Source organism: Toxotes jaculatrix, chromosome 8, assembly GCF_017976425.1.
Source record: "Toxotes jaculatrix isolate fToxJac2 chromosome 8, fToxJac2.pri, whole genome shotgun sequence".
NCBI lineage: Eukaryota > Metazoa > Chordata > Actinopteri > Toxotidae > Toxotes > Toxotes jaculatrix.
The window spans coordinates 20,401,038-20,425,319 of NC_054401.1; the positions used below are offsets into that span (position 1 = coordinate 20,401,038).

Genomic DNA, 24,282 nt, shown 5'->3' on the forward strand with positions numbered 1-24,282 from the left:
GAGCTCTGGTTTAAGTTCAGTATCACATCATACTGTGATTTGAGGTTAATTATATTTCTCAAATTTTGAATCTGTGCAATTCAGTCTGGTGTATTAAAACAGTACAATATCTCTGTCGTGACAGACGTGTTTGTGGAGGATGAGGTTTTCATTGGCAGCTGGTATGAATGGGTGTCTCAAGCAGGACAGTGGGACAGCACAAGAAGAAGAAGAATAGCCCTCAGCATAGGTTGATGCCATCAGAATAGTGCCCGGGGACGTTTTCTCACCCATGGAGACATGAGAGGTCAAAACACATTTATACATACACACACTTCAACATGGCAGTGGACATGACTAATGTCCTGAAGTTGTAAGCCAGCTGGTTGCTTGTGTCAGCGGTTTCAACTGAGACAATACACTTTGATTTCTTCTGCATGACCCCGGGCACAAGAAACTTGTCATCCCTAGAGCTTTAGGTCTCAACACACTGTGAAACATTCTGCTGTCTCACCCAGGACCTCAAAACCTTTCAAATGTTACAGCAAATGTCACTAAACCAAGATGGTAAACACTGTATGTGTAAGTACACCACAGGCAATTCTCATATTCTCATGTACCAGAAATTTTTATAACAATCATCCATCAAAAAAGATTTTATTCAGAATTTGTTAATAAATCTACCAATCAATAAAACACAATGCTATCAAGTCTACACAGCGGTCACCACTGGTCTGACCGAGAGGTAAAAGTTATTCAATGTTTTCACACACCAGGAGACATCAAGTTTTCTACTGAACCAGAGCACATGTCAATAAAGCAGTGATATGGGACAGCTTTATTTGCTGGTGCAGGAAGGATTGAGGTGTATCCTGATACTCCAGGGTCAGTTCACACTGGCACTGATATGAATCTTGGGCAATCTCATCTGAAGATGACAGCCTTATAAATAGGTGCACCCAAAAAGCACAGAGGAAGCACTGGTCCTATTTACACTTGTCATTTGAAGTATCACATTTCAAATGTCACATTCAGTTGCATCTGGAGTTTATCCCGACAGAATATACTTGAATATACTTTTATTTATTCTGAAGGCATCAGAATGCTTTAACTGATGTGCTTGTCTGACGGTCAAACAGTATCTGAAACCCCACCCACCACTTGATCTGGGGGGGGCCTGGGTCCAATAATTCCAGTAGCTTTCTCAAACTCACAAACTCAAAACAAGCACCCCGGCATCATGCAGAGATGTCGAGTGGAGCTGAGAAAGTTGGCTTGGTTTAAACTTTGCTGTCAAGCTCTCCTTGTTAATTCTTTGCACACTTTTTGCGTGCACAAGTGCAACACTATGGATGCCTTAAAGCAAAGACTGTCTCAAAGTGAGCCCAGTTATCTGTATTTGAATGATTGTGTCTTGACCTCCTATTTACTGGTTTATTTCAAGATTTGATTCAGCCATTTCCCAAGTTGTGACACTATCAGCAGGACTTAAGTTTTGCTCGATATCTTCATCGGTCATTTACACCAATTACCTAATGGCTGTGCTGCTTGGAGATGAGAGAAAAACAACAACAGCACTGCTACTGCTGTTTCTAATTCAGAGTCACTACTATTGTCACGGACTGGATACTTACACAGTCAGTTTACTGATGTAGTTACACTTTGGAAGAAAAACAATTAAACAGATGTTTTGAAGAGACATGCATTTATATATTTTCAACATCTGGCTACAATCTATAGCAGTCATCCAACTGTATTTCTTATTAGCTGCATTTAAACTTGGGTTTTTTAAATATCTGCCCAAGATGCATGAAGTGCTGAAATGTTAATGGTACATAGAGTATTTGACATCCAGTTGCTCAGGCAACATTTGGCAGTGGTCACAAACATGACTGAAAATATGTCCCTAACCACGCTGAAGAACCTCTTAGTCAACTGTGCATGTAAATGTGACAAACCTTCCTGTCACAGATGACAATTCTGCCGATGTCCTGACAACTCAGACAAGAATTTTTAATTTGGACCCATGACGAGCTGCTACATAGTCACGAAATGTGGATCTTTCTCTGTTTGGCATCTGTCAGAGTGGTCCCACAGATAAAAATCAAAGTGAGCACTGAGGAAAAATCCGATGACAAGCAGTCAAGGCACACTTGAGACACAATCTGCTTCCAGGTGTGAGCTATAATCTATCGCAGCTGGATCTAGACACAGTCGGGATGTTTCTGGACAAAACACATGGTGTCTAAACACGGTTACAGATTCTTGCTCATCCACAGCTGCACTTCCACTTTAAGTTCAGTTTGTTGTGTTCCTCTGAGGGGAAAGGACTCCACTTCATCTTGTCTGACATATGGGATGGCGTAGCTAGGGTAGTACTTTTGTACTCTCTTGGTTACCCATCATACCCTCCCCTTGGACTCTTGTAACCACAGACCCAGCTGCTAACACACACACACACACACTCAGTGATTGTCCTGCCAGATGGTCGAGGCCAGATGACGTGGTCTCCTGAACTCATGGCCACACTGAGGCACAATCTCTTACAACATGGCACACAAACACACAGACGCAGAATGCACAGAGAGATGGTGTGTGTCTACATGAAATCAGTCAGGAAAGAACTGCAGACACGAGGGAATGAACATGCCTGTAAAAACAGGGTTGCATCTGGCGGATGATAAGATAACAGGTGCATACAGCACATACTGTAACTTCTGCATGTTTGAGCGATCTTATTTATTTCATCCATCTGATAGAGAAGGACAAAACCTGAAAGGAATGGGAGGAGATCAGAGGCGCGAATGCGAGGTGAGAGCGGACAGAAAGGGAGAATCTGAACAATGGTGTCAAACCAAAGAACACTGGTTCAGTGATGGATGCTGCCCTTTAACAATCAGAGCTTTTGAGGGGGAAGGAGAGGAGGTGCTTCATGTTGGCAGTGCCAGGGCCGGTACCAACTTGCACCAGCCTCCGCCACAGAGGCAAATGACTGAGCCACTGCACTTTTATATGTGTACAACTGACAAATGTACAGCAGAGGACCGAACTCATACATATTCACAATAATGTGTTGGTATGCACAGTCAGCATTGCTTACACATACATTACATACGGAGAGATGTGAACCAGCAAAAACCCACAAGCAAATAAAGAACTGTTTTATTGTAGATGCTAAAATTAGCCAATGGGGTCGAGAAGAAGGCAAACACAGCAGGCGGAGAGAATATACAATAAGCAGCAATTCTCTGTGTGATGTTGACAGTCTACACACTGACATTTCATTTCTACAGCTAATAAGGCCTAGTCAATTTAAATAAAAAAAAATAGCAATGGAGGCTAACTCAGAGTTAACTTTGTACTTATGGACCACTGGAATAATTTACATATCTGCTGTTTAAAGATGCCTTAAACAATGCTCTTATATTAGCGCTGGATCAAATGACAATATGTAATGTCAGAGGTGTGGCTTGTAGTAATTAACTCAAAGAGAATTATCTCCCGGCTCAGAAGTTCGCCTCAGCTCTACTGAGCTGAGCTCAGCATCTTTTAGCTCGTTGTTTTGTTTTTCCTGCTCGCAACGTTACTGCTTTGATTTACAGTCGCTGCTCTCATCAGCGTTGTTTTCAGCAGCAGCAGGCAGATGTTCTCTGTCCTTGTTATCCAGGGATAAGTCATTATTGGATTGTGTACTGTTGTTACACGATTTAGATGAGAGAGGAGGTGTGAGGCAGTTTGGGAGCTGTAACATTAAGGCTTTATGGAGACAACAGTGATGAGTAAAAAAAAAAGTATCATTAGTGATGAAGTGCAATGCACCATCATAAATAGGGTACAGCTGGTGGAGTAATGATGGAGCAGAATGACAGTACATAAAAGATCACTGAACCATGGTTTTACCATTTTGAAAGCACAGAAAACCTTAAACGGTTTAATATAATTTTTTAATTGAGTCAAATGTTGAATATGAAATGTCAGTCAAGCAAAATACAAAAGTGTTTATGTGACTCAACAAGAGATAGTGTATAAGGGTTCCATTTAAAGTATTAATGTTGGCAACACTAGATGTGGATGTGGAGAATACCATGTACTCTGTTTTATCTGTGATCAAGAAGTGCCAATTGGGAGGCATCAAAGGGAGTCTGGAGACAAGTTAGAGCCTGGACTGAAGTGGAGCCCGAGGCAAATAAAATTGTGCCATTGGCATAAAAATGTTCATTGAAGTATTGATCAGGAGAAATTATCTAGAATTTATAAAAAAAAAAAAAAACACATCAAGGACAAGGTTCTCTGGAGTTGGTAAAGACCAGATCAGAGCTATGTGTAAATAAACTTGTGTTTGCTAACATTCACCTTATCAAGTTTTAAAAGGTTATAAAAGGCTTAATGATCGACTACTTAGGTCTGAATATCAATCAATCAATTTTCAATTTTTAATGTATTTAATGCACTATTTAAAGCACTTTTATTTGCCTTTATACAACATGTTCTACAAATAAACTGGCCTTGCCTGAACAACTACCTCTTGTGAAGAATCCAGTGTGTGTGTGAGCTATGAGCCAGTCCTATAAGATTATTCTAAAAAGAACAATTTGGTTTTATGAAGTGAGCTGTATGTGATGAAGCAAAACAAACACACAAACAAACAACGAAAAAAAGTGTTTACAGCAAACAGCGAAGCCAGAAGAATGAGGGGAAAAAAAATACAGTCACACAGACAAAAGCTGAGGGAGCTGTGGGGGCCAGATGAAGGGCACGACAGTAAATGAAAACCCGGCACATCACACACAATGCTGCACTAATGCCATCATCATCCAGCTCTCCGTCCTCAGAAACTACAGCAGATACTGAAATAAATATTCACAAGACTTCTCAGGGGAAAATATAATTTCCAAAAAGCATATTCTGACTTTGTTTTCATTATGGGCTGAGCTGTGTTTTCAGAAGCTTCTCCACAGAGTTAGTAATGAGACAACGGTGCAGTTGGTGAGTCTTAGATCCTTCCCCTGCTCCCTCTCAGCCAGTAGTAAAGAAGAGCACTCTGACTAACCCTGCCCGCCTTGGACCAAATCACTGAAATGTGAGGCAGCCTGCACCACCCTCAAGATTTCAAGAATAGCCAGTAGGTCCCAAATGCAATTAGAGGGCAAGCACGTAGTGTATGAAGTAAGTGATAACTGGCTCACACCAATATCATTCAATTTCCTTGACAGAAGCTCAAGTGTGACCTTGAGAGGGGATAAATCCAAAATGAAAACTGATCTTCAGAGGACAGCCTCTTATCATGTTACAGCCACAGCTTCAGCAGCTGCTTGCATTTACACTTTTTCCATCAAATGATGTTATGCTTTTAAATGTTACGCCTCCTTTAACGATCCAACTCTATCGGTTTATTTGCGGGTTGTGATTCTCATAATATCAAAGTCCATTTTAAAAGCTGTTAAGGAAGGTTTTTTTCTTCTTTCTTCCCAGCAATAGCCTTTCAATGTATTTTCATTATTTAACTGTGTCTGTATAATGCCTTTACCTTTCCTGTGCAAGATTCAAACTGTGTTGCATGTCCTGGATGAGCATGAGAGAAGCTGATGTGTGGACTTTGGGTACTGCAGAAGATAATGTTCTTTATCAAATTTAAAGTTTTGGGGGGTGAGCTGTAAAACAGATACGCCACCTCCACCTTCCTCTGTTGCATTAGGCATTAAAGGCACATCTGCTGACGTCAGTGGTTGATGAGTGTCTTAAAACAAACTCTGATGTGTCTCTGGTGTGTCATTTTGAATAGATATCAACCAGGACTAAAATCTCAAAGGTGCCCTGTGTGGTTTTCTTGTAAAGAAACAGCAGCTATGTTTGGATTGGAGTGTTAAAGCCCAAAGCTCACTGTGTGTATCCTTGAACTCTTACAAATGATTCGAATGCATTTCTTTCCTCATGAAACACTGCAAAGCCAATTTCTGAAGTAATTTAAATCCAGCATTGTTTACATCCTTGTTTAATAGCTTGTAATCTCCTCCTTCCTAATCCTCCTAAAAGAAAAACCGCTCAGTTCTACTACTAGAGGTCAGAAACTCCACAGGGAACCTTTAAGGATTATAACTTCAAATAAGAAAAATACAGCTTGAGTTTTTACTGTTTTTTTTCTGTTTATTATTTATTCTAATTCTTACTCTAATTACTTAACAAAAAGTGTCTTCTTATTGCAGCACTGTCTACAATTGTGTTTTCATGTTGTGTCTCTTCATCTTGTCTGTGATACATGGACTGGAATTATCTGGGGTTTACTGTTGAATTAAATCAAATTAAATGGTGTTGAAATGGTTTGAAGAATTTTATATTTTAGTTCACACAGAGTTTAATGACAACAACACAGAGTGTACAGTGCATTGTATTACATACAATATTGGCTTTTCTGATGAATTCCTTTTATTTCTGGGCTCTTTTCAAGATATAATAAAAATTTTAACTTTTATGAATCCAAGGAGAGAACAAAGAGAGTCCTACACACACTAGTAATGATTTTTTCAGACGCTTGTGAAGAAAAGAAAGATGAACAGAGATTGTTAAAGTATCTTTTGAAACAGTATTGAAACAGTATTTGGTCATTAGCCTGTGAAGCAAAGTAAATAAACTGTACCCATCTGTCATAAAAGAGCATATAAATGCAGTCTATTCAGCCTGTGTGATTCTGTTGTGTATTTTCTTTTCTGTTCATTTTTTGTGTCTGAATAACCCCAGTTGTACACATGTACTTCGTCCTTTAGTTATTAAATCTGAGGTGGAGGACTTCTGCTTCGAGCTGCTGTTACAGTCAGGGAGTATTACTGTATCAACTTTCCCAGTTGATACAGTAATACTCCCTTATAGTCTTATCACACAGACTTTCCAAAACAAAGTCTTCAGCAGAAAGCAGGATTAGATCTTCACAGACAGTGTGCAGGTTCTTTGCGCGGACACTGTGATATGAGGCTAAAAAAGATGCCCTCAGGGCTCACTCTGGAGTGGTCTCTTGCTGACTGAATGCAGCTGACTCTCTGGCTCTCCTCTCTCTTTCTTGTGGTGAAACTGTAGTTGATATTATCGGGACTTAACTTGCTTTAAAAGCCTTTGTGTACTTAGATGCATTCTTATGAATAAATACAGGCATGATTAAAAATACATTTCTAAGTTGCTTCTATATTGCTGCAGCTCCCTAAAGCTCTGATGTCAGTGTGAAAACATTATTTTCTGTATAACCGAGTCTTTTGCATGAGAACAAACTGACCTACAATGTAAGAGGTTAGGTAACCTGTATTGATCCATCTCATTAAAGTCTTCTTCGTGAGTGTGGGTGTAGGGGGAGACAAAAGAACAAAAACAAACTAATTACAAAGAAAAGCCAGTCTTTTCAAGTCAATTGCTTCAGAGGAAGAGCCAAAACCCTCTTACCCCCTTGTTTTCACTCAGTGTGAACCTGACAGCCTTACAGCTTAAAGATGGTGAGCCTCTGTCCTTGAATGCACTCAGTTTAACAGGACCATACCAGAGTTTTTACAAATGCATCTACATTTCATTTGCAAGCTTCACATTCCTGCCAACCATTTTCTAACACATCCTCCAGCATCTGAAGCTCCATTAAACAATAACTGAATTTTGACTAGCTGCACAGTGTTGTTAATGTTTTTTTTGTTTTTTCCATGAATTATGTGAATTTTAAGAAACCTTTGCAGGGCTCACACGCACAAGTTCGACATACATTTAACAGAGCAGGCTTTGTGGCCAAAGTTCAATACACTGAACTCCTCAAGTGCAAAGGGATTCTGGCATTAGTTTAAGAGGAGGTGGACGTCACAGTGGAACAAATCGTACTGTAGAGAAAAATGGCTGAATGCTTTTCTGAATTACTGGGAATTTCTAACTCTTCTATCCAATCCAACTGGATTTTGGGTGAAAATATCAAATATGCATCAGAGAGGACACCAGGAAAAATGAAAACCGTGAATGTTTCTACTCTAAACTTAGGTAGCTGATGTGTAGGATTATGTGCTGCACTTCAATCTAAGCCCTACTGAAAGCAATCACCTCCTGGGCATTTGGTGTGAAACTAGCACTAACGATTTTATTCCAAAGAAGTGTCTAGAAGCGTCTTTTTTTTTTTTGCCTTGAGTTGTTCTAAAAGAGAATAATTAATCCCCGCTGTCTGCCCTGAAACATTCGTGATCTATTTCACTTTGTATTACTTCACTTAATGTTTAATTTTTATCTACAGTGTACTGATCGACAAGGAGTAGTCTTTATAGGGTCAGGAAAAAAGCAAACTTGCTAACAGGGCATCTTACATATGTGTATGTCCCTTTTAGCTACCTTGCCTGAAGATGTCTGGTCAGGCAACTGTTGATAAGTCCATCCCACTTTTCTCTGGCTCTCCTGAGTTTTTATCCACAACTGCTGTTCATTTCTCCTCAGTTCACCTTGTGATGATGAAGAAACAGTGACCCAGACAAAGTCAGGATGGAACAGGCAGGCAGACAGATAGAGGGGGTCTGTTTTGCCGAGTGGGGGCCTGCTGCAGGCTGGGCCAGGTAATGGAGCCGTAATGGGCTTTTAACAGCTGCACAGCTGATGGTGGTGTTTGCCCTTTAGTGGAAAAGCACTGCAAACAGGAAGTGCTGCATGGAGACATCCCCAGACACTGGACAGGCCGGGATGAGTCATGACGCCTGCTGATGACAACCACGCCAAAACAGGCTCCAATAAAGCACAGCTAACCTGCCCATCATAAACCACTCACACCGTGTCAATTTGGTGGAAATTCCCTTTATTTTCTTTCGCCCGCACCCTGAATCAACCTAATGGTGCTAAATTAGTTCAGCCTTGGTGCACAGGTGAAAGGAGGGATTTAAATGTATCCTAACAACAATGTTCCCTCAGTATGAGTGAGCAACTGGGATGTTTTACACACTGAGAGCGGACTGAGCAAAGAACCAGTTAAAGATTAAACATCAAAGTGGAATCTGCACATGAATACCGGAAAGGGTCTGAAGCAGCTTTTTGACCAATAACTATCAGACAAAATACACACTATGATAGAGCTTTCATTTCCACTTAGCCAACTAGAAAACCTTAATCAAGACAAACTGCTCTTTAAGCACAGCTTCTCACCTGTTCTTCATTTATCAGATTAACCAGTCTAAATACCAAAATCATTATCTCTCTTCATGGTGTGGAATCAGTTCAGTAATGTTCATTTTGAAGCTAATTTCTTAGAAAACCTGAATGATGAGAACTGCAGTCGGACCACGTTTTTAGGCTGCTGCTTACCTCACATTTTAAAGCGTTTGCCACTTAAGCCTGCATCCTAATTCATTTGTGTTTTCATCACGAGCTGCCAGAAGCAGTTATGTGAGGAAGCTGAGGTTTCCTTACGGGTGATTTAAAGGTCGAGCCAAAAAAAAAAAAAAAAAAAAATACTGAAGCAATAAACAACCCAGGATACTAGTAGCGTAAGCTACTCTGTGTCAGATAATTTCATGTCTCAGCCTGGATACTACATCGTCCCCAAAGGCTACAAGTGATGAAACTGCGTGCTGTGTGGGTGGCTGTTTTGAAGTATCACTTGTGTCAGTGGTGGATCCTCTAAGTCTGCTCCATGCTGATCAATGACAAGTGTTTAACACAAGGGACATTAATTAGCTGTAGGAGAAGGAGCATATCGAGCGGCTAACAGATCAATCTGACGACGTCCCTGCAAGGTATGACTGTGCTGCTGATAGTACAGACTCAGTGCGAACAGCAAGAGAGAGCCGTGGCCCTCTAGTACTGTATATTTCCCTCTGCACAGGGAGGCATGATTACATACTCAAACAAGCTGCCATGACATAACATCAATATGGAAATACACAAATTCAATCATGCGTACACGCACCTACACACACACAGAGAAACACAGCAAAGTTAGGTAAGGTGATAAATTGGTTTTGCATAATATTCGATCAATGTTGACCTTTCTTTGTAAATCAGTTGGTTAGTGCCTGTCACCGTCTGATGCAGTTTGAATGATTTCATATTTGTTGTATAATCAATCGATACTGCTCTGTGTGTCAGAAGACCTGGACCAATCAGATCAGAATCCTCCATATCATTATTATCATTATTATCATCATTATTATTATTATTATTTTAGTTGTTGGTAGTAGTAGTATCAGTGGCTCTTCCACTGTTTATGTAGTAGTGTAGCATGGCCGAATAATTTGAGGAAAATATCAAAGTGCAATTTTTCTGACCAATATCCAATTTATATTCTGATTACTTACTCTCTCTCTTACTCACTCTGAGTATTTTTGTCAGAAATTAAACCTCAGGCCTGTATTGGTGCTTTACATACTATATTACTGAATAACCTTTGTAAGTTCACAAACTTATCTTGTTTCTACAGGATAATAACCTGAGAAAAACTAATGCAGCGGCTGGTTATTGAACTCCTAATGTCCACGCTTCTTTTTTACTTCAACTTTTAATGTGGCTTGTTTTTCTTGAGCAATATAGTAATTTAGGATGAAATGTGATATTTCCTTCAAAATTAAATTAAAATGTGACATTCAAAAGTGGTTGAAAACTACTGAAAACAGCCACATAAATAATAATAGTTTATGATAATAAAGATAAATTGCTGGTAAGTCATAATTTGACAGTGTAGAAGTTTTTATATTGTACTGACCAGCCTCAAACATGCTGTTGACAGCTTTTCATTTTAGCTGCTGAACCTCACATCAACATAACAGATTGACAGGCCTAGCAAGATGCTTTAGAGCTGTGAATCCTGAAGCTCCTGAATAAGAAAGTTTTTAAGGTTTTACGCGATGCAGTCAGCTAAGACATTTATCTGGAAAAGAACTTACCACTCCACTTTTGGACCAGCACAAAAGACACAGTCCATTCGCTATCTTTTCAAACCTCAAAAATGTCTCCATAAAACAATCTCTTTGGCTTAGTTAAATAATGCAAATACCAGCATGTGGAGAGCATACTGTAACCAGACAGAGATCCATTCTGTAGTTTAGCCAGCTCACAAAATCAGCCTTAATTAGCTACACCTGAGTAAATTTGCTCCGGATAATACTGTCAACAAAATCGACAGTTGCTGAATATTTCTTTCATCTCTTTTAGCTTGTTTAGACATTGTTAATAATTTGAATTATCGCCCAAATAAAACTGCGGCTCTTGCAATGTAAAAATTGCACTTTTTTGAAACATAGTTTTAGTTTTCAAATTATTCAGTGTTTATCCCATGTAGAACTAGCACTCATATCCATAATGTAACAGCTGTAGTAGTGGTGGTGATAGTGGGAGAAAAAGGACAGAGAGAAGGTGGAGCTGTTATTTGTGTCTCATGGACAATGAATCAGCCTAATATTTTTATCACCTCTGGGGTTTCAGGGAAGACATTTTATCTGCCTGTGAGGTTCAGGAGTGGCTTAGAAGAAGTGGATCCTTGTAATGCTCTGGATCTTTTAACATTCAAAACTGCAAAAATGTTTTGGCAACAGCCGTTTACAACTCATTCTGTTCCAGCCCTTTAATAAACACACACTCAAAGGAACAAACACAAGCAAACTATTATCTCTTGTGCTACTGTAGTCAGTTCACGTGGCCAAATGCTTCCCCTCTCTTGCATTTCACCTCAGCTCACACAGAAAACAATCGAGACTGACGCAGAGGCGAGAAAACAGGCTGCACTTGTCTTCCCTCCCCTATCTTTTCAACATTCGGTGCCCCTCTTAGACAAATGTGGTCCATGTCTTGAGGACCTTATACTCTTTCAGTATGAACAACCAACTTTCCTTCCCCCAAACTTCTGTCTCTCCTCATTACGTGCTTTGATTACATTTTTTGGCATTGCCACCAAGTCCAAACAGGCAGCTATGAGAAGCCAACACACTTTAAGTCTGCGGGCGATGTTTGGATCTGGGTGTTTGGCCACAGCATGTATTGTGTACGAGGGAAAAAAAATAATTTCCCTCACCCTGGGAAGCGCCTGAGGCTACATCTTCACTCAGCTCCTATCATCAAAGTTGACAAGATCCAACGGAAGCCTCAGAGACACTAATGGTTTCACTCACAGGAGAAAAAAAATGCCACTGGGGATGTTGATTTCATAGGAAAGGTCTTGCAAACTTGTAATTCAAGCTAAATTTTCAAAGAGCTTTTAGCTTGGTCTACTATGACCAAGCCATTTAAAATAATGTGCTATATAAAATAGTGTGCTTAACTTACAGTACATAGTATATCCCATCATGAAGTCCAGTCTGATTTGCTGCTGATTTTAATTGAATCAGAGCCTCAGTTAAAAAAAAGAATTCAGTAAATTTGCACTTTGCAATTTTCTTCTGGCCTCAGGGATAATCCCCTCCATCCCATTATGTAAAAAAAGAAAATCTTGCGTTGAAATCAATCAGCTTAGTGCCAACCTACAAATGCCCTCTGTTGTGCATCAGACTCTGCCCTCATCTGCTGAGCTGCAGTATTACAAAGGAACTTTTTAACCCCGGTCCTAAAACAGCAAACACGTCACTATGAATGTGACTGAGAGGCTCTAAAACTAAACCAAAAGTTGCCGGAGAGGAAAACTGTGAGAAATGAAACTTTGGGCTGCACCGAACGCTGGCTTCTGAGATTTTCTCATTAAGAGGAATAGTCGGCTTCAACAAACCACAAAGTTTCATTCATCACTGAAAAGTGCTAACTCTTCACCAGCCAGACTCCTCAGTCCAAACAAATGTCACACCGCAGGATTAGCAGCTTCTGAGCCCAGTGTTGTGAGGCAGAAGCCTTTTATTGTTGCCAGAAAAAAAAAACAGATATTAAGTCAAGATAGCAGAGTTAAAGAAGCTTCCGTGTCGATGTGGATTTAAGGCTGTCATTTCAGGTTCCACTGATTTCCTGGTTACACATTTCAGTGCTCTCCACTGTGCTTTATGACTAAGACCTCAGCAAGAGCTGCTGTAGAAACTACCAAAAAACTTTTTCACTTACACTATTTCATTATACTCTTTTTTTGATAAAAACTTTATATTTTTATATCTCAAAATGAGGAATGATACTTTTAAACAATCAATAATTATGATCAGTCCATTCTGACAACTATTAAGTTTGTTTTTCTTTTATTATTGGTGTTAGAGTTTCAGAGGCTGGACTCGTTCTTTAGTCTGCTCAGTAGTGGCGGATTTGCCTTATTGTGCTCACTACTAACTGTGTTTGATTCATTATATAAGCAGCTCAAAGTATAAAGACATGTATGTACGTGTAACAAATGTAAATATGCCTGTGAATTCAAATGCGAGGCGTGTTTTGACCTCTTACCAAAGACTTCATCTTGTGATTCAGGTTCTGCCGCCGCCGCTGCTGCTGTCTGCACTGCTTCGGGTTCAGGTGACGAAGCCTTTAATAGGAGCACAAAAACAGATTAAAGAGGTGAGGCGCTGAGGTACCATGGCAACAGAGCAAAGACAGAGACCAATACAGAGAGAAAGACAGGATGAGAGAAAGAGATAGTTAAACCCATTTAGGCCTTTGGGCTTTATAATTACAGCAGAATTATACTCAGACCTATTTATTTAACATTCAAAAAAGGCTGCTACAGATTTTGAATCATGGACTGTACATACTGAGATCTGCCCAATTCTAAGCTGTGTCTGTGTCATCAGTTGTTTTCATGAGGATTTTAGACACGATTCATTCTGTAATGTAAGTGATAGATTCAGATTATACTGATTTCTCTGATTTAGAAGGACGTTAATTGTTCCTGCTCTTTTATAGTATCTTACCCTTAATACAACAATTGTTTGAAAGATAAAGCAGATAATGCCAAATATGTATGTTTAACAAATAAATATTCCTTGCCACTTAAAACTAGCAATCTGTCATATTTATTTCTTTTACAGCTAGTCAAATAACACAAGTAAAGTTACACTGTGTTACTTGTTTTGATTAAGTGGCTCCATGTGATTGAAATATCTGCATTTACTAATCTTCAAGTTTTATAAAATCCTCTTACTGTTTCCCTCCTCTTCCCCGATGACAGCGTACACTTATACAGTTTCCACTTCCGAGTGGGTTTGCCAGCGTGGGGAATTAACACAGGCATTCAAAAACAGCAGACACATTGCTCACCATTAAATGGGCACACAGAGAAGTACAAATGTCACAAAGTCCTGTCAGCCAAGGGTAGGTGGACAAGGGTGGTGAGAAAGCACTTACCAATGCAAATCATGCAGAGGTCAACAAGTGTCATGATTTTGAGACTTTCTTTATCCTTTCAGTTATGTAAATAAACCATGTACATAGCTTTAATATGAAGAGATAAGTGACTCGGTACGTGATTCAGATTTAATTATAAATTAACAAATTTGTATCTTCAAAGAGCCTGATAGTTAATCCACAGTAAAGTAATAGCCCTACTACAGATAGAGAGTGACTGCTGTCTGAACAGTATGGCAACACCGGCCTCATGTCTTAGTTTTACTCCTCCTCACAAACTTAAGAACAAAAACATGTTCATCAAATTTCTTTGATTCAAAGATGCTCCCAAATTTAAGAGACTTTAAAGGCCCTGAAGACCTTTGTTTTCTTACTATGAACATATATGAAGAGGCAAACTTTTTGCCAAAGTTTTGGTTATTTCACTGAAGATATTTACTGTATTTTTTTCTGATGACATTTGCTGGAGATGTTTGACCACTGTCAGTCAAACTGTATTCACATTTGATGGTGATGAAATGATTAATCACATGTATGTTCATAGCAGAAATAGCCAATAAGAGACAAGTATTTACCCTACATCTGCCATGTTTTTAAACTTGTTTTTTTAAACAATGACAAGGAAAACTTGATTTGAAAAATGTACATTTTAAAATAGGTTAGTTTTACTTATATAAAATCTTTCATATCCCTAGTGGAAATGAAAATGTTAGTTGAAAAAATAAACTTTTAGAATGCAGGAATTGAAGGAAACTGGCTGAAATGGCAACAAAAAGAAAAGACTAAAAGTTAATCCAAAGCTTACATTATCAGTGTGTTCCTACCATCTGGCACATTAACAGTTTTTTTTTTACCATCACTGAAGCTCTCAGCACTGAACCTTTGTTGGATTTTGTCCACGCACACCCACATGCGTAGACACAACTGTCTTATCTCTCTTTTCAGCCTTGTGGCTTTTTAAGTGTAGAAAATTAGCAATACAAACAACAAATCCATATTCCAGGAGCTGAGCCGATGATGATTGGGTTGAACTGATCTGATCTGAGGCGACTCATGGGACTGGATGTGCACGAAATGGGGCTTTTTGATATTTAAACAAACTATATGTACATTGATGTAAGTGAAACAGTTCAAATATGAACAGTATTTTGGAGACATACTAAACAAAAGTAAGAACAAATAACAATTTGTACCCATGTACTGTATCATACATCCACCTTTCAAAACACCATTAGCTTGTTTCAACCAAAATTGTTACACTATTCTACTCCACTATATCTGGCCTTCATTATTAGCAAATGGGGCAACAGGAGAAATGTATGAGAAAAAAATAAGTAGGCAATTTTTCCTAAGTGGACCAGAGCAGCAACTTGATGCTGCCCCCAGGCAGCAGCTGTCAGCATGACTTCACACCTACTTGCAACTGATGGCTTATTAAATATTGCTCTTGTTGAGCAGAGCTTCCATTGAGGTGGTTGGTGCTGGAGACAGGGAAACCTTGCTTGACCCTGGACCATGTAAAAGAGTTCGGGAAAGCAACTCAATTAGGATCACACTTGCCAATTACTCATGTGTTCCTGAGAGGTTGCTCACCTGGTGGCGTTTTAGGTTTCTAAATTATGCCATATTTCTGTGAATTATGGAACAAAATCACAAAACTGTATATATTGTCCACCATTTCCAAGTTCCATCCAGGTGACAATAAGGAGTAAATTAGCTCTTATCAGTCCTGTAACCACCTCAAGAAAATGTTGAAGCCAGTGTATCTTAAGATGCAGTTCTTCTAACGGCTGCTAGATGTTGTCGCTGTGAAAAATCCACATGTACTGGTGTGACCAGTGTTGCAAATTATGTCCAGTGTAAATCAGTTAAAGCCTGCTAAAAAAAAAGTCATCAAATGTCGCTAGCTGACGTCATGAACTTTTTAACATATTCGTGATTCGTCGACACATCATATTTGCATTCTGGGTAATGTCAGGTGGTGTCAGCCCTTTACATCTGTTTGCTTCCCTCCTATTCCCTGTGCTCACATATACAGTAATTTAAAACAGCCAAATTCCCTATAAAGCTGTTTTCATTTACATGTTTTTCTGTTTCTGTTGTCAGACAACAGGGTATGAAATAGTGACTAAAATGCAGCCCATTAAGAACACATGTTAACCAGCAGTCACTTACAAGCCAGTTCCAAGCTGCAGCACTGCACTGCTTAAATCTTGATTTTATAACCACACCATCTAACATCGTCTAACAGGAGTGTTACCTAACACATTAGTTTTCACCCTGAAACCCTTTTCTCTTGCAACTCTAAAAGAGAAAAGATACTTTTCTTAAAAAATGTGTATATATAAGCCAAACAGCCAATTAGGTTTTTTTTCTTATAGTTATTTATATATTTCTCTTTGTAATACTAAGATTAATGAAGATTAATGAGCTATATACTTCAAGATTATCTTTTGACAAGATTCTCATTTTAAACTGGGTTGTCTATGAACATTAAACATTTTCAGCCAACTCATGGATACATTAGCTTAATAAGATAATTTAATTAGATAAAATCTACTGGTGATAACACCACTAGATCTGGTGATAGATCATCATTAGAGCAAAAAATGAAAAATGAGAAGCCTGCATTTTTACCTCTGTCTGAAATCAAGACCCTGCTGGTTCTAAAAACTAGTATGAATTTTGAGTGATAAATCTGCCACCTTTATCTTTATACATGTGCCATGAGCGAATGGAAAGCTTGACCAGTATATGACCCATAACTAAGAAGGGCAGGGCCTAGAAATCAATCATTTATAATAGCATTAAAAAAAAAAAAAAACTTTATTGCCTCTGAAGCTGCTTGAATGTTTCAGGTGTTTCAAATTATATGGCTTAAAAGATATTAAAGCTAATGTTTGTAAGTGTGTTTGACAGGTGTCTCAGGTTGGCACACTCAGCCTAGGCGGTTGCCACTTCAGTTCCACTCAGCTGTCTGATCCCTATTCAGTACTAGGATACTGGATGGGGTTCAATGTGCCTAAGTACTCCTTGCAGTGATGTGCAGTGATTTCAGCACCTTTCAGGGCTTGGCTGATTTGATACTTTCAAAGGAATCCAAGTTCCTCTTCCTATCTGTGGTTCAGTGATAGTTGTGCCCTTCAGTGTCTCATCCTGTCCACACTTCAGAGATGGAAGACAAATGGAGCATACACATTTCATCTCACCTTTTCACTAAGATATAAAAAGCACTAGACAGAGCGGAGCCTCTACCTTCAAAAAGGCCATGCTTATATTGTAATAATGTTCATCAAATGTCAAGAGGACAATCAAGTATCTCTAACATTCATCTGTTATTTAGAGCTGTAAGAAAGTAATTCAATTTAATTAATAGGGACCAAACTGCCACGGGGCAGAAAGATAACACTCAAAAATTGAGCAGTGCTTTTGTTTAAGCCTGTCTAAGGCTCATATTTTGTGTCTGCAAGTACAAGGTCCCTGAGAGAGGAGAACATCATGATATCAAGGAGATTCAGGTGACTTAAAGAACATTATCACAAAAAAACGCATAAACACTGAGGAAAAAGCTGATGTGTTACATCTTCACTTGAAAGAAATGTAACTGATCCAAACACCAACAGAATCTCAGGTTCTGCTTTGTGCTTGTGTGTAGTTGTGGTAACCTGCAGAAAATCCAACTGTGCAAAATCATATTGGTAATGACTTGAGATAAGATGGGAAGAATGTAGTAGTGATCCAGATGTGACTGTGTCTACGGACAGATCTCACACAGAGGATGCTGCTAACACAATGCATAGAGTGCTTTAATTGGGCACAATGGAAGAGGTGATAGCTTCTGAGGGCTGCTGGGCTTTAAGCTGAGCCTCAAGCTCCCTCATCTGGAGGCTTGAGTCTTCATTTCAGAAGACAAAGCAACATCTTATTGTGAACCTACACAGCACACTTAATCTCTCTACGATTTTTGGTTTTGTAACCACCAACAGAGACTCTTTGCAGCCTCCAGAACTTTTAAAAACTAAAGCCAGGGATTTAAATAAACAGGTAAGTCAAAGTACAACTTGAGCTACTTATTGGTTTCAATTTCATCCAGTGTAACCATGTCTGTGACTCAGTGTTCAGTATTTTTTGTTTTACTTTTCTGCGTAGCCAGGGGTCCTCTGATAATACTAGTGCTTCCACCCATATGTGATTTGGGCCTTAGTGGCACTTCTTCCCAACTGCACATTTTTATTTTGCTTGACAAAGTGGAAAGGGAACCAGCATAAATGTGTCCTGAGAGGCTGGTACTCAATTAAATAAAAACACCTATACTTTCACTCCTTCTTGTCAGAGAGTAAGCGCTGTTGATTTAATTTTATTTTACTTGATTTGAATTTCAAGAGAGGTTGGTAATTTTTTTAAAGTCCTTTCCAAATCCAAATACACACGAGCAAAAATGTAAGGAATAGATCTAACAGGGTGTTTATCTGCTCTAACATAAGCAGCAATCTTTAGCACGTCTACAACTAACTTCTTACGTAAGCAAGCATTACTTCATTACTTCCAAAGCCAAAGAGCACATCTTCAATTGACTAACTAGGTTACATTAATACCGACAACTACCAAAACCACTGCTTTTCTCACTGTGTGGGAGCCAGACCAGCCTGTGGACGTGCGCTCCCAACTTTGAGAAATGTATAATAATGTGTGAAGCCCTCAGAACCATGACTTTGACTTGTACTAACCATAGTTGGCAAAAGCAAACTGGTATTTAAAAATCAAAACCAGAAATGGAACAAATGAATGGGCGGGCAACATTAGATTCATAGTTGAGATAACTATTCTGCTATCAGACACCACCAGTTATTCATTAATGAATTCTAGTATGTAATCTGTATTAATTCCTAGTAACACACTGAAACAACACACTGTTTTTGTTGTTGTGCACCCACTTTACACAATCCTTTACGTACCTAATCTAATTCTCCTTCACTTACTCACTTCCTGTATTTCACAAAGTGAAACACAAACTAATTTTTATACAAATTTTTCTTTCTGCATTTCCCCAAATGACTTGCATCACCATCTTAGAATGTGAACTGTACTGTGGGTATTATATGTATGTAGACGGAGTACTGGAGATAGTTATAGCAATAGCAGTTATGTGGCAGGGGCCAGAGAGAGTCACCTTTTTCAAATTGTTTTTCAAGCCAAGTTGAGAAGAGCGAAAGTTACTGTATGCCCTTTACTCAAAGTGCAGTATGTCTCTGGCTGCACTGCAATCTGCTCTTTTTATGTTATTGTCAGTGGAGAAATTGGTATTTCTGTCTTTGAGGTGATAGATTTCTCTCTGATTGTTCAGCATCTGTAGAAAATGGTAGGTCTAGATAAAAAAAAAAGTATGCACTATGACTCTTAGGCATTGATACCACATCCTGATATTCACTGCTGATGTCTGAGATAGCCAAAAAATCTATTCCTTTCACTGTGGTTCATGGTGGTTGGCCAGAAACTTGCACAAACAACCTTTGGGGTCAGAAATAAAAGGTGAGTTTTTTTTTTTTTGGTTTGTTTGTTTTTTACACAGTGGGTGCATTATTTGTTGGTTTTCTCCCTTTACTATATCATAAAAATGTAAAATGTCTGTATTTGTAGAATCAGACAAGACGACTAAGTCAGTAAGTGTCTACCTTTGGTTTATTTATTGAAGAATTTGTAGGCTTTGCATGCTGTGATGGGTAAATCTGGCAAGATCTGAGAATACTACACTACGTGCCTCTGTCTGTAATTCAGTGTTGACAACCCACCATCCAGAGAAAAAGGTAATATCAGGACCAGGGACAATATTACCTTGTTATCCTGTCCCCTACAGTTAGGGGTATACTTTTGTCCTGACTTTAAATCCATCAAATTCTAGTTCTTCCAAAATCTCACTGTGTGCATGAAGCAGCGCAGACACACAACAAATGCCTGAGCTGTTTCTACTCTGGCAAAAACACAAAACTGAGGAGCAGGGCCAGCGTTATTATCCTGTAATTCCAAGTGGGATTTAAGGCTCGAAAATATCAGCAGAGTGAACATTTCAGAAGAATGAAAGAGAAACATTTTGTCAGAGCCTCCGCTGAGTTGCGACAGAAGAGGTATAGGTACATTTCACCCTTCCTGAAATGATAAGGGATTGGGAAAGGGATCATGACTCAGACAACAGCATCTAAACACAACCCACCTTTACTCTGTCATGCTCTGTTCCTGCTTCACTGTCACTATGACAACTAGCTGTTTTGCCAGACCTTTAAATTGACTTTGATGTCACGATAATCAAGCTAAAAATTGCAGTGGAGGGGGGGGGCACAAAGAGATATACAACATAATTATAAAGCTAAATAAACAAAGCTGCTTTAGTGTGACATGCTGCCCTAACACCTGTCCTGTCAGCTTCACACTTGACAAATTAATCCACTCCTCTGGCTCCTGCTCTTCTCTCTCCTGAGTGTGCTTTGAAGGCAAAGGAAACAAATCATCTGTGGGCTGAGCCATCAGCCCCCCTGCTGGCTGGGGCTCCCTTCTTCCCCAGCACACCAACATTACACTCCGCCCATTACAGGCACCAGCCAGGTCAATCAGAGACCGTACAGGCAGACTGCGGGTTTATGCCTCAAATGCTGACATTTTTTTCTTTCGTTCTTTCTACACCTCCTTGCTCACAGTCTGGCGTAAGGTCTGCTTACAACAAGCTTGCATCCTCTTCAAACCTGATTGCAGCCTCAGCCATAATGGGCCAAACTCATTACATTCACAGTGATTTTGAAAAGCTGTGACAAAAAGGACTTACACAAGGCTGGGGTTAATTACATGATGTCATGAAATTACATTACTGTCCCAGTTTAAGCCTGATCCTCCTCCATGCTCTGCTCATGGAGCAGAAAGATGAGGCAAAAAATCTCTCAAACATATTTGCTCTATTTAATTACAGCACTCTTACAGGCAGACATTTTTTGTCCAGTACTAGCTCGGGGGCACAGCAGAGCACCTTGCTTCCTAGCTAATTAAAAAAAAGCCTATTGTGAGGTGCTTGATGACTTTGTTTGTTATGAAAGAAAAAGAGAAAAATTACACTTAATTTGCTACTAGATCTTCAAGCTTATTTCATATCTGATCATACCTTCTGTTTACAATAATAATAATAATAATGATGATGAACTGCTATAAAGGGTTTATTTTTCTGAACTTCAGAGTATAAACTCACTGATCCATCTTGATGCTTTCAAGTGCAATAATTGCTCTTGTTCCAACTGTTCTGCCCACTTACTGACAGAGGAAACTCCCTCAACAGCAGCAAACACAATCCATCACCTGGCATAACATCTCTCTGTCTGAGATTTTAATCCACTTAGCTGTTTTAACCATATGATCCCACTCAACAGCAATACAAGATGCGCTTGCACTGAAACATCAAAGTTTCACACCTTTAACTTCTGTCCAGATAAAATAAAAAAATTAATTTAAAAAATGAAATGTTTTCTAAATGGACTCCCAGGGTAACAAAATGTTGCTGCTGTGAAATAATGATCTGGAGGTATATAGATGCTCAATTATCAGTGTCAGACAGCTGAACTTTCTGGGCAGAATCCTGATGATCAGTGGGCCAGAGCTAATGGTTAAATGAGATGTGTACCTGGAGAGGGTTTAGTGTCAGCCTTGATGCACACAATCATCTATTTATTCTCCACTCTCCATTTCGAATGGGTTCTCTCGTGGATCGCTGCTGCGGCGAGGCTTGCGGTTTCGAGGGGTTATTATAGGGCGACGCACAAGAGCCATGGAGACTCACTGTGCATTGGATGTTGCCATGACAACGAGGCTTAATTAAGAGTGGGATGCTGAGGGTTACAGAAAAGCAATCGTTTAAAATGCAGTGTGCAAAATAATACCCCTGAAAAGTTTTCCACGCAAAAGCACTTTAAACGAGAAGTACCACATGGCGGTGGTATGCCTGTTTGTAGCAGATGTAGAGGTAGAGGTTTTATGTGTCTTGTAGTGATAATGGCACTGTTTGGGAAGGTTAGTGTTGGGTGTTCACAAGCAAAACTTACACAAGATCACAGTGGCCTTGACCTTTGACCTCCAATACATATTCACTGCATCTTTGACAAGCAGTGATAATATGTGCAAAGTTTGAAGAACATCAAAGACCTTGCCACATCCGCCCGGAGTCAGCAGTAGAGTCGAAGCCGTCCAGCTTCTCTCTATACTGCCTCTTTGCTGCTGTAATGGCTTTCCTCAGTCCATACTTTGCAGCTTTGTGCTCTGTCTCATTGCCTGATCTAAATGCAAGGGACCGAGCACGCAGCATGTGGCGTCCTGACTGTTTATCCGGGGCTTCTGGTTGGGGAACTTCCTGACTTGTATGATAGGCACGATGTTGTTAACACAAGTGCTAAAGTACCCAGTCACATACTCAGCATAATCCTGATGGAAGAGTCCTCCAGAGTGGCTGCCACTTTAAACCCATCCCAGTCTGTCTGAGCAAAACAGTCCTGCAGGGTGCTCTGTCTCTGAGGTCCAGAGTTTAACTTGTTTGGTGACAGGGTTTGTTTGTTTCAGTCTTTGTCTGTAGCCCGGGTACAGTAACAATGAGATGTGGTCTGAGTGTCTAAAGTGGGGGCGGGGTGCAGCCCTGTATGCACCGTGTATGTTGCTGTAGACATGATCCAGTGTGTTTCTTTCATGGGTGGGAGTGTCCACATGTTGAAAATATTTAGGGATAATAATAATTTACTGTAATGTGCAAAATAAAATCACGTAATTTTAGTCAACCTTTCCACATTTATTGAAATAAAGACTTTAATAACAGTCTAAGAAGCAGACAGTATGTAGATTTGGTTCTTCCTCCGGTCCAGTGACCCTGAGGTCATTATAACAAACCCAGGTGAAAGCAACTTGTAGGCAACGCCATCCACCCAATTTCTGCAAAGTCATCTCCACCTCATCCCAGCTCTACTCTCCACAACAAAAATGATCATATAAAGTCATGAGATGGTGCGATATTTGTAGGTGACTCCTCCTCGATATGTTTGAGAGGTGAGTATAAAGTGTTGCCTGTGGCACTGTGACGACCGCAAAACTTTCATGGTTTTGTTTATGATCCGAGCGCCAAATGTGAGAGAGTAAACAGTTGTAACCACAAACACGTAGGTGGCTCAGAAATAAATCAAATCACTCGTAAACATAAAATAACATTCTGTACGTAGACCTTCAGAAATAAATAAACTCCCTGTGAAGAACTTAGTATTTTTTACCTTTGTGCTATATTAAATAAACTCTGACTTTTTCAAAAGAGGTTTAAGACACGCCAACCGTAAAGTGGTTTAATAGTCTGACTGAAAGCTCAGTGAAGGTAATAAATCAGTTTGAGTGAAGGAGCCTGAGCTTGTCTGAAACACAGTGCAGAGTCCTGCTGATAAAGGCCAGTGTTCACACTGATAAGGTTGCAAGAAAATTCTCAAACACATGCTTCATTCCTAGATCACAGTGGACAAAACGCTTACACGTCTCGATTTTATTATTATGCCTCATGCACCAAACAAGACATTAAAGTGGCTACAGCACAGGACTCTTACCTTGCTGTCCATGGGTGACTCGTTCTTTCCTAGATGCTGGCCCATGCTGCCGACAGAGACTGTAAGAGAAACAGAGGCTGAGTTTACACCGGGAGAAGACTGTAAACAGCATATTATGTGAAGATTATGCACTCCTCCTTATCTAAGCAAGAGAGGTTACCTCTTCAGCCAGTGTGAGAAAGTGTATCATCACACCCAGAGATAAAAACAGTGGGGTATCCCATGGTCACTCTGAAGCATTTTATACTGAATGATACTGAATGATAACATGTCAAACAGGAAATCAAACAAGACTAAGATCATGACTCTTGAAAATATTTGTGTTGGATTTAGCCTTAAAGCCTCTCTCAGCTCAAAATGTGCAGCAATAAAAGTTATTTCACTTGTGTGTTACAACTGTGCAGAATGATGCATGTGCAGATTATGAAACTGAAAGGATGTTTATTATGATGATTATTCTCGTCACAGA

At 39.5% G+C, this 24,282-nt stretch overlaps 1 protein-coding gene across 1 annotated transcript in view; it reads right to left on the reverse strand.

The window, feature by feature from the left end:
- Positions 1–24,282, reverse strand: part of LOC121185741 (myelin basic protein-like) — an 89,387-nt gene that overhangs the window by 53,594 nt on the left and 11,511 nt on the right. Inside the window, 2 exon segments of the mRNA XM_041044125.1 lie at positions 13,315–13,393; positions 23,814–23,872. Of these exon segments, the coding sequence (XP_040900059.1) occupies positions 13,315–13,393; positions 23,814–23,872 (138 nt within the window).